The following is a 12,267-nucleotide window of genomic DNA, read 5'->3' on the forward strand; positions in this document are numbered from 1 at the left end:
ACCCAAATATAATCAACATTTACTGCATGGCAGTTCGGGTTCTTTATGCATCAAGACTGTACCAAATACATAATAGATTTTCAAAGACGTCTTAAAATTTATATAATGTTAATCTACAAGATTTGCCTATTCGTAGGCATTGAAGGTTGTACTTCAGGCTTTCTTGGTGTTCCATGCAAGTTTGTTTTGTTCTTTCTGTTTATTGAGTTGTACATGGCTTTGTGCAGCAAGTTTGTGGTTTAATTTTAAGTATCAAAATTGTAACCAATAACTATAAAATCACTCATTCACCATATTTCACTTTAAAAAAATTGTATAACATCACTCATTTAACCTATCAGGCAATTAAATATCATTCAGATGACTTGATTCAACTCTAGAATCAAAAAATTGTAACCAGTAACTAGAAGGAAAATACCATTAGACACCTTCAAGTGGACGGGGCAAGGTTCGATAGGTTAGCATAATATTGGTGAGGTCCTTGTAATTTTATTAGTAATAAGGCCACATAAGCGCCGTTAACGCCCTATAGCGCCCCATAGCAACTCCCGGGGCGCCGGGGGGGGGGGGGGGGGCGCTATGGGGAGGGCTCCATTGCACTAACGCCGGTTAAAGTCTTTTCAACCAATCAAATCTCTTCTCTTCATTTTTCTTAATTTTGTTTAATAGGGGGCTTTAAACTATTACACGCAAGTTAAAGGGAGTGGCTTTAAAGCCCCCTATGTGACCTGGCGCTGAGGTGGCGTGATAAAGCCCGTAGGGGCTTTATATCACACCCTGTAGCCTAACGGATTCTAACGATCTTATAAATATACACTATCAAACTAATCATAATAACGGATTCTCACGATCTTAGAAATATAAACCATCAAACTAAACATTGGAGAGAATAATAAACCACACAACTAGTAAAAATGTCAAGGAATTATCACCATCACTATAACAATATAAATGAGAAACAAGTATAAAACATCCTCCTTAAACATGGAGGCTTATGGTTATGGATTCTCTGAATCCCTAAAATCAGATTGCAGAGAATCAAAAGAACAATAAACTATTAATTTGTACATACATTCTTCAAAAATAAAATAAAATGAGATAAAAATATAAATCAGAAAAAAGAAAAAAAAGAAAAAAACGAAAACCATTGGAGCTACTTACCTATGGTACATGATGAGATTGACTTTATGGCTGGTTTGATTACCTTTCTTCAAAGAACCTTTTTCATGGTCACAAAATAGTGCCAAGAAGCCATAAGTGTAACACAAGCCAATAAGCTATGAGCCCTAACCGTGCACGTGGTCTACGCATCAAAGCTTGACCGCCAGATACCCTACACAAACACAATGACTATTACTTGTTGATAACTAAATAAATTAGCAGAAATGTATGTGGGTCAGCAGTCAAACCCGACCCAGTCCTTTTACTTATGAGTTATGAATGTGGCAATTTTGGGTGCATTTTATCTAAATGGGTCAAATAAAAATTATCTAAAAAGGGGACGGTTGAAGGTCACCCGAAGTCTATTAATTGCATAGAGCCTCTTAACTTATTTTTTGAACAGCAATTCCTAGATTTTCGAGATAACGTTTCGAGATTTTGAACTGTAACAAAATAGCTTGTACGAGATAATGTTTGGATGTGCTTATGATGTTTGGAAAACGGTGATTTCTTGTGGAATTGATTGATAAATGACCAAAAATCACATACTTGTGAGACAAATGAGAGACGCTTTATGAAATGGGGGTAAAAGTCTCAAAGTAGGTTGAAAAAAACGGTCCTTATCGTACCCTTAGACAATCAATTTTGATATCATTTAGTATAAAGCAGATTATATTACCCTTAAAATCTTAAACGGCCACATAATCAAAACAAAGAGTAAAATGCCATTTTCGTCCATGAGGTTTGGCCAGTTTTGCGACTTTCGCCCAAAGGTTTGTTTTTTCGCATCAGGATCCAAAGGGTTTGAAATCTTGCCATTTTCATTCCGGCTCGTTAACTCCATCCATTTTTCTCGGTTAAGTCAGGGGTATTCCGTCTTTTTTGTTAACTTAAAGAGCAATTTGGTCCTTTTCAGGGGTATTCAGTCTTTTTACATAAAGTGAAAAAGACCGAATTGACCTCTAAGTTAGCAAAAAAATATGGAAATACCTCTTACTTAACGGAGAAAAATGGATGGAGTTAACGAGCTGGATGAAAATGGCAAGATTTCAAACTTTTTGGATCCAAATGCGGAAAAACAAACCTTTGGACGCAAGTCGCAAAACTGGCCAAACCTCAGGGACGAAAATGGCATTTTACTTCAAAACAAATATGTTAATCTAATTATCTAAACATGAATATAAAGTAGAGTAAAATGCCAAAATGGTCCTTGAGTTTAGGTCACTTTTGTCACTTCAGTCCAAAAATGAAACTTTTTGTATATGGGTCCCTGAGGTTTCATTTTTGTTGTCATTTCCATCCAATTGGCAAAGTGGGTTAGAAGTTTCTGCCCTTTTTGTCGTTTTCCTCATTTAATGGAGGGTATAATCGCCATTTTATGTCTGAACTCCATCAGGAAATCCATCATTTAAATGAGGAAAATGATAAAAAGGGCAGAAATTTCTAACCCAGTTTGCCAATTGGATGGAAATGGCAATAAAACTGAAACCTCAGGGACTTAGATACAAAAAGTTAAATTTTTTGGACTGAAGTGGCAAAAGTGACCTAAACTTAGGAACCGCTTTGGCATTTTACTTTATAAAGTATAATCAGTTAAAGCATTTACCATATTCCATCGAGTCGATCTGCAATCATTTTCCCTTGGACTGGGACAAGACCCGATGTATGAAGTGACTTGAATATATGACCTGAAAACATATAAAATCAATAATACTTACCCAGATAAATATAATGCAACTGAACAATAGATAGTAGAATATATTATAGAACCAAACCTTTATCTTCAACGGTTGCTGATCTATCAAGCAAACGCTCAGAATCTGAGTCGATGGTAATTGCAAGCTGCTCGTTTGATCCCTTTCTTAAAGATCTCATTTGGGCCGCAGATGGGACCAAAGGCAACCCCGCCTTCCCAACTGCAACCTGTAAGAGAAACATTAAAGAAAATTAATATCATAAATAAAAACTCAGCATAAATGTCTGTTATGTTATTTTCATTCCACCTAAAAGGATCAGACAAGGATATGAAAAAAAGCTAGGCTAGGTGATAAAAAAAAGGGCAAGTTGGTCAAGTCAGAGAAAGTTTTGGGTCAAAACGTATCATTTTTTGTCCAAAATATTGTATGTTTCAGGAACAATTTTTGTTTCAAATATGGTTACGATATTTACGTCATTTCAATATGGATTAAACTTTTTGAATAACATGACTTGGTAGGTTTTATGCCTCAAAAATACAGTTTCAAGTGACTTTGGACCTGTATGACCCATTTAAGAATTGAGATGCTTCCTTTCTAGCTAACTCTTTGGTTTTGCGTATCTGACCGGTTAAATACACTCATAGATGAAGGCTTATGTTGATCCAAGCCACTTTTTGTCCAACATATTATACATTTTATAATTAAGGAATAATGGAATTTAATAATCCCAACTTTTACCAGTTGGCCGACAACGGACCCAACTTCAAAAATAACCACTGGCGGACCCAACTTTTAACATTTTGTAAAACATTGGACCCTTGCTGGGAGAGTAGGAGAAGGTGGTCCCAACTTCAAACATTGGACCACTGGCGGTCACCACTAACATCCCTTGGACGGTGTTAGCAAGGGTCCAATGTTTTACAAAATGTCAAAAGTTGGGACCGCCAATGGCTATTTTTGAAGTTGGGTCCGTTGCCGGCCAACTGGTGAAAGTTGGGATTATTAAATTCCATTATTCCTATAATTAATTTGTGCCTCAATATGATTACAAAGTTTATGTTATTTCCACAAAGTTCTTATCAAAATATAGAAGGTTTTATGACTCAAAAATGAACATTGGAATGCTGGATGACTTTTTAACCCATTTTGACTTGTTTCCTATTTAGCTACCATTTTTTAATTTACCATTTGTCCCATTAGACGAGCAGGAAAACAATAAATATGGACATAAACAAGCAATAAAAATAACACATGCCTGATCATCAATTTCTGATATCTCTGATCCAGCTGGCAAGGAAGGTGCTTTCTGTATAGTGTCAGATGCACCAGTTCTATTTTGAATAAAATCTTCAAGAAATTTAACTCTGCTTGATAATTCTTGAGCTTTGGATCTTGAATTTTTACCATCCAAAACTATGCCCTGAACAAGCCTCTCCAGTACTAAAAGCAGTCCTGCCACATCAGCAGGTTTCTTGACTCCGATCGATTCATCACCTCCAAACTTTTGAATAATATTTTGCAACCCATCTTTATATTCCCCCTTCAAAAGGTCAACTTCAAAGGCTTGTTTTGAAAGGGTTGACCGCAGGTCTTCTTTCGCATGAGTCAACAAGGTCAACTGGTCTAGCAATTCATTTACACTATCAATTATATAGAAGAGTTTTTTAACAGGGTTTGAATCTAGAGGCTGTGTCTCTCCAACTATAAGGTTTGGGAAAGGGACTGTGATCCCGTCTATCTTATCAAATAAGGTTTTTATTTGTGAAGCGGATAAAAGCGCATTTTCAGAATCACCCTCTGAAAAAAAAAACAAAAACAAAAAATATTAAAATTAAAGAGCTATACAATAGATCATAATCAAATGATATAAGTGGAAAACGGGTGGTCTGGGTAAAGGGATAATATAAATATTTTTTTGTAAATGGATCGAATTTGCCACCTCTAATCAATGGCATGAATGTATGACCTCAATCCTATGCAGTTAATGCGGTAAAAAATCGGATATCAGTTATCGCGGTGGGATATTGGTAATATTAATATCATGCTAAATTTGTATATGTTGCAACTTGCAAAACACTAACAATTATAGCAAGTAGGAATTGATTAAGACTTAAAACACTAACATTTAACACTAACAATTAACAATTAAGACTTAAAACACTAATAGCAGCAATAAGAACAAAGACGGATTGAAGAACTAAGAAAAAGGTACTGATATCGAGAAAATCGGCAATATATCGGTCAAATATCGCCGATAATATAGGTACCGATATCTCACCAGGGACCGATACATTAGCTGCATAGCCTCAATCACTACACATTATAATCGAATATAATCATCAATAAAAGCAAAAGTTTACCATGATCTTTAACAAGCGGAATACTTTGAGCAGACAACTCCTTTTCTCTTGCATTCCACTTTTCCTCTTTGGCCCGATAATCTTCTAATTTGGGGCTCATTTCCTTGCACGTATTTCGAGAAGCTTCCAGTTCAGTCTCGAATTTCATAACTTTTCTTTGGAGTGCATCATTTTCTTCTTTGACTTCTTCGTACACTGACCTCGTTTTCTCTAATTCACCATGTAATTCTTCAATTACTTCCTTTGATTTGTCATACATTGATCTACTTTTCTCCAATTCACTCTCTAATTCTTTAATTACTTCTTTTGAGTTGTCATACATTGAACTGTTTTTCTCTAATTCAACTTTTAAACGCTCAAGTGTGGTGGACATGTTCTCTTTATCGCTAACATGTTGTTTAATTACACTTTGAATGTTTCTAGCAGCAGATAACAGCTCATCAGCAGCAGCCTTGACATCTGTTACTGCCACATCATCAACCCCAATGGTGGGGTCCGTTTGCAGCATATGATTTTCAAGATGAAATTTCAAATCTTTGGTGACATCAGCACACACAGATACAAGAACTTTAATGCTGTTTTCCAGCATTACCATTTTATTATCCTGCATTTGTTTGTCCATCTGCATGCTTTTCATATTTTGTTGCAAGGATATTGTTTGTTGAACCATAAATGGGATATTATTCCTTATTGCTTCTAACTGTTTCAGCAAAGATCCAATTATGTCATCAATGAGGGTCGAGAAATTGCCAAACTGATTAGCGAGAATTTGGTTTTTTGTATTTAGGTTATCCAAAGTTCTCCCAACATATAAACCAATACCCTCAGTATCTTCTGCATTGAACTCATCATAAATTAATCCAGTGTTCCAATCGTTTTCAAAACCAGCAGGGAGGAAAGGTGGCGATTGAAGTTCCTGTAAATCATAATTGAGATAAAGAGTGAAAACATAACTAATACATTCTTATTATACGAATTTGAAATAATTTTGCTGGTAATCAGATCTGGTTGGTTCTGTAATCACGTTAATGCATGTGGGCAATTAAATTAATATGTTAAACACAAACACAAGAGAAAAAACATCGACCGTAGATGATAAGAAAACAGAGGGAATTAACAACCGTTGGGATTTATAGTACAGAATTTATATAACTAGAAGTGGAAATAGGCGGGTCAGGTGGACTCTAGAAACTTTTAGGCAACCCGCAAACTCCTTTTCTCCATTAAAAAAATAAATTTATTGGTCTTGCAAAAATATGATTATAGAAACTATGACACTACAAAAATGATATCACTTTTTTAATAAAGCATATAGGAGGTTTTTATGCATTTGAATACGCTTTGAATAACTGTTTGACCCGTTTCCTTTTCAAATAAAATCTTCTAGCTTATCTCATGTGACCTGTTAGGTGTGCAACATAACCCAACTCAATCCATTACTAGGTAAATGGGTCAAAACTGCCCCCTCTAGCCATAACAAACTAACATTCTAACAAAGAAAAAAAAGAATATTGTTTATGTTACCTCAATATCATGATGGTCTTGCAGCTGTTCTGAATCAATATTATCCTTCATATCTTTTAGAAGACGGTCTATTTCTCTCAAACTTTCGACTTTTCTCTCAAAACTTTGCTTGAACGAAAACAACAAAGATTCATCTTTCAAGAACACTTGAAGATTGCCAAAGAAACCCTCGAGCTGTGGGGCCATTTTACCATTCTTAGATGCCAACTCTTGCCTACATGTAGCGAGCTCAGTTTTCAGGGTTGAAATCTCCTGTTCAGCTTCTTCTTTAAGCTTCTTTATCTCACTCACTAATACAGTTCTACTGTCTTCTGCCTTCTCGTTTTCTTGAGAAAACCGAGAAACATTTGTATTTAACTGTAAAATTGCATCTTCAAGGGACTTTATAGTCTTTTTAGCTTCATCAAGATTACTAGCATGAGAAGAAACTTCCTCTTTAACTTTGTGTACCTCCATCTGAGCCTCTTCTTTTTCACTCATGATCATAGACATGTTGTTCTCTGCAAGTGCCAATGCCTCCTGAAACTTGCTTGTTTGAGAAGTAACTTCCTCCCTTGCTTTATGTAATTCCTCTTCCACGCGACACTTGGCCACCTCTAATTCACTCTTCTCTTCGGTTAGTAAACTGATGGTTTTCTCTGAATCTGCGACTTTATCTTCCAGTAATTTCAAGGTTTTTAGGGTTTCCATCAATTTAATATTCAATCTACCACTTTCATCTTTTAAGATTTCCATTTCTTGTTCTGCCTGAATCTTTGAAACTTCTAGTTCCCTCTTTTCTTCAGATAATTGAGACACGTTTTTCTCTGAAACTAATAATGCATCTTCAAGAGATTTCATGTTGGTCAAAGCTTCAGTCAACTTGCTTGCAAGTTCATTGGCTTCACCTTTAACATATCCTAGCTCCAGTTCTGCTTGAGCCTTGGCAATTTGCCATTCACTTAAACACGTTGTAAACCACTTCACCTTCTCAACTGGTTCTTTCAAATCTACCGAAAAAAGAATATTAATACCATCAATTATCTCAACTATTTCCTGTAGCATCATATTGCTTTGAGCTAACAACTGCCCAGTTTGATCCCTTTCAGATTCCAGTTTTGCGATTTGATCCCTGTAGTCACTAAATGTTGACTCTTGTTTCTGAAAGTCAACCATCAGCGCCTCAATCTGAGTGTTCTTTTCAGCCATTTGTTGTTTCATGTTCTCACGTTCTTGAACAAGACCCTTTCCTTTCTTAACTGCCATAGACAATTTCTCCCTCAATAAAGACGCTTTCTCCTCAGATCGTTGAAGATTTACCTGCAAAGAGTTCACCTCATCTTTTGAAGCACGAAGTTCTTCAGAAACCTTCACTAGTTCTAACTTAAGAATTTGCTCATGGATGTTAGAATCCAAATCATTTACATACAACAAAGTTTGAATCTTTTCAAGTACTTCAATGTCCTTGAGTGATGATTTAGTGGTAGCAATCATCTGATTCTTTTCCTCAACAACTTCTTCATACTTGCTTGTCATTTCTTCAAACTCCTCTTTAAGACGGTGTTTCTCCTGTGATTCGGTTAGCAATGTTGCAGTTAAATGATCAATTTGTGCACTGGCGGCCTCTTTCGTTGCGTTAAATTCATCTTGTAGCTTAATTAATTGATCTTTCACAAGACTAAACGATTCTAACAACCAACTAACTTGCGATTCCAAGTTAGGAAACTGTGCAACTTCTGGTAAACTTAAAGAAAGAATTTCTGCACACTTTGCAAGGACCATGTCCCGTTGCATAAGAGCTTCTTGCAGCGAGTTAGCAAAAGTTTCAGTCTGAGTCAACTCACTATTTCTCAACTCGGCAGCTTCTAAGGAAGTTGACTTTTCTTGCAATTCGGACAAACATCTTTCTAGTTCACTAGTTTTCTCAGCAACTGACTGTTTTAATGAGTCACGTTGTTGGACCAGTGCCTTACCTTTCGTTACAGCCATACTAAGCTTTTCTTTTGTATTAGTATATCTCGTTTTCTCCTGTTCGACTTCCGCTTTAAGTTTCCCAATTTCTGCATTAAGCACCTCGATTGTTTCTCTGTTTTTGTCAAGTTGTTCCATCAGTTGTCCGTGCTGATATTCTAAGAGGGTATTTTTTTCATTTAACTCAAATTCTTTCCTTTTTAGCCTAACCAACTCATCCCGTACAGAAGGAAAAACATTTACCATACCGTTTTCCATTTGGAAATCTGAATTAACCTCTGCCAAACAATGGGCAAGCATTTGCATTTCCGAAAGGACGTTATGGTAATTCTCAAGTAAAAACATTGTGCTTTTTTCAATATGAGAAAGTTTCCCACTAACAGATGTATCGGACAATTCTGCGTCACCAAAAGCAACTGCAAGAGAAGATAAAACCCTATCCGCAACAGCCTCGAAAGACTGAACATCGTGTGATATTGACTGTTCATTGACCCTCGTCATAAGATCTTCAATCTCTTTATCCTTCGCATGCAAGGTGGCATAGAGCTCTTTAATTGTGCCTTCAGACTGTAACCGCTCGTTTAAAGAAAGCTCTATAAACCCGGAGCACTCGTTTACCATCTCACGCAAGGGTATAACGGACTTTTCATCACCCTCTTCTGTTCCTGATGTAAGATCGCTAGACTCGCCAGCATAACTTGCATCAATCAATGGTTGTTGCTTGCTTAGAGCCTTGAGTTGGCGATGAAGATTAGTAACTTCTTTTATCAGCATCCTTCTTTCTTCCTGCAAAAGAAGTATAGTTAGTATAGCTGCAACATACATATGACACAAAGATGGAAAGTAAAAGGTGACAGATAACCTCATAGTCCTGTGGAATGATTTGTTTTTCAATTTCAGATGCCTGATTCCGACTATGTTCTGTATCATCCCGAAACGGCAGTTGGCGGGGCCTACTTTCAGAAGCAGGGGACCTTCCTCCACTAGAAAGTAAATCATCTGGACAATCTACAAACTCATCATGTCCCCCATCTTCATGTGTTCTTACCGCATGCAGCTCATCTTGTACAGCATCAACTCCTGTTACCACTACACCATCATCCTGCTCAAGGTGTTCAACCTAAAAATAGCTTTTATTAATTTTAACTTATCAACACAAACAACAAAAGTGTACTCCAAATTTAACAAGTGAACAAACAGTGGAACACAAAAACTACTTGGAAACAGATAACAGTCGTCATGATTCATAAACATTATATACAATGACTACAAATTAACCTAACTTGAACTTATCAACACAAACAATAAATGTGTATTTCAGATTCAATAAGTGAAGAATAGGTGCAACACAAATAATTACATGAAAACAGTTTACAGTAGCCATAATTCATAAACATTACATACAATCACCCATAGTTATTAAAAGCGTTAAGCGCACTCAAGGCGCATAGGCCTCGCCTAGGGCCTAGGCGCAAGGCGCAAAAAAAGCGCGGGCCTGAGAAAAAAAAAAGCGTCCAACAAAAAAAAAACATAAAATATTTTTATATAATAGAAAAATTAATACTATTCTTCAAATAAAATAAATTAAAGCTATTATATAACATTTAATATCGTCTATTTAGTACCAAAATTTATAAAATGCTAGTTTATTAGTGTAGAAAAGTAGTTTCGTTAGATAAAAGTAGAAATCTAGCTTGAATCTTGCAAGGATTTAGAGAATTTGGCCGAAAACTCTCAGGAATCTAGGAATCTTGCCGGAACCTGTGCATGAACCATCACTTGGAGAATTAAAGCGCAATTGCCTTGACTTAAGGCGCAATTGCCTCGCCTCGCTAGGAAATTGGGCCTAGGCGCAAGAGGCGATGGCTTTTAACAACTATGCAATCACCACATATAAACCTAAAAAGTGTTATCTAGAGAGCTAATTTAAGCTTATGAACACAAACAATCAAAGTGTATTACAGATTTAATAAGTGAACAAAAGGTGCAACATAAATAACTACTTAAAAACAGATAACAGTAGTCATAATTCAAAAACATTAGATAAAACCACTACAAATAAACCTAATTTGAACTTCTCAACACAAACAATCAAAGTGTATTCCAAATTCAACACAAATAGCTACTCGAAAACAGATAACAGAAGTCATAACTCATAATTCATAAACGTTATACACAATCACTACAAATAAACCTAATTTGAACTGAGCAACACATACAACAAAAGTGCATTCCAAATTCAATAAGCAAACAAAAGGTGCAACATATATAACTACTTGAAAACAGATAACAGTAATCATAACTCATAACTCATAATTCATAAACATATACACAATCACTACAACTAAACCTAAATTGTGTGATCTAGGTTTTCACAACAGAATCTGAAATCATCACCTGATCAATCGAATTAACATCCATTTGAGCAGAATCAACTGACTCAACATGAACAAATTCGTTCTCTCCGGACGAAGGACTCCCCGTAACCTGCTCCAAATCATTATCATCTTCCATATCTGTAGATCAAATGATAAAACGGTCAGATCTGCAAAATTTGAAACTAACGCATTGAAATTTTGATTTGATTTAAGAAACAATTAGGTTTAGAGGTTACGTTAGATTGGAGAAAGGATGCGAGTATAGTGGAAATGGATTTGAAGCATATACGATCTCAAAAATGGTGGAGATTTGGGGGTTTCGTGTTGATCTGGCGTAGAAGAAGACGGTCGAATTTGGTTTGTACTTTTTTGTAACGTTTTTGCGTAGTGTGCGTTACACGTGATAGTTACCCGCTAAGTGAGAACTCCTTTGGAACGTTGCCGTTTTAGTGTGTTAGAAGGACCAGGCGTGTTAAAACGAGACTGCGTTCGAGCTTGTATAAGCTAAAGTTTGTTTGACTCGCTTATTTTAATAGAGCTCGAGCTTAGTTTGTATTGAACTTAACAGAGATCGTCGTGATGGTGTGATCACACCGGCGCAAGCCGTGTAATCATAGTAATTTCCATGGCGGGCGTGGTTATGTTCACGAGCGTGGTGGAGAGGTTTGGTTTGTTGGTTATTTGATTGGGGTAGGGGGGTGAGGTGGTACGTGATGATTGGTTGGTTTTTTGTATGTGATTTAGTAATAGGTGTTACAAGTGTTTTAGTGATGGTGTGATGGAATTAGAGGGAATAAGGTGTCACATTTAGAGATGGCAACGAAACCCGAACCCGATACCTAAAACCTATGGGACGGGTATGGGATTTGATGTTGCACCCGTTTACCTGCCCTGATTATCCAATTATATATACCCGTTTACCTGCTCCAATTACCCAATTAACGTGCTCGTTTACCCGATATAAATTTGTTTTTTATTTATATTTGTTGTATAATTTATTATATGCTCAGTCTTTTGGTTGGACATGTTTTTTTTTTTTTTCGTGAAAGCAAAAGAATAAATTGGAGGAATAAGGATAGACATGTTCTTGAATATATATTGGTTTAGGATTAAACTAAGGTTTTGGTATTTTAAACTAAGAATGGTTTTGGTATTTTGGATATGTATTAGTCTCAAGAATTTCCTTAGCTTTTTTGT

At 36.2% G+C, this 12,267-nt stretch overlaps 1 protein-coding gene across 1 annotated transcript; it reads right to left on the reverse strand.

The window, feature by feature from the left end:
* Positions 1 to 889: 889 nt before the first annotated feature.
* On the reverse strand, positions 890 to 11,465 carry LOC110873912 (cytadherence high molecular weight protein 2). The gene is made up of 9 exons (XM_035976309.1): positions 11,307 to 11,465; positions 11,090 to 11,208; positions 9,555 to 9,812; positions 6,743 to 9,478; positions 5,219 to 6,134; positions 4,114 to 4,655; positions 2,937 to 3,084; positions 2,768 to 2,849; positions 890 to 1,333 (listed from the first exon to the last, which is right to left on the reverse strand). Exons 2-9 carry the CDS (start codon positions 11,204 to 11,206, stop codon positions 1,231 to 1,233), a joined length of 4,902 nt encoding a protein of 1,633 aa, XP_035832202.1. The 5' UTR covers positions 11,207 to 11,208; positions 11,307 to 11,465; the 3' UTR covers positions 890 to 1,230.
* Between the last annotated feature and the right edge of the window lie 802 nt (positions 11,466 to 12,267).

Source organism: Helianthus annuus, chromosome 8 (genome assembly GCF_002127325.2).
Source record: "Helianthus annuus cultivar XRQ/B chromosome 8, HanXRQr2.0-SUNRISE, whole genome shotgun sequence".
NCBI lineage: Eukaryota > Viridiplantae > Streptophyta > Magnoliopsida > Asterales > Asteraceae > Helianthus > Helianthus annuus.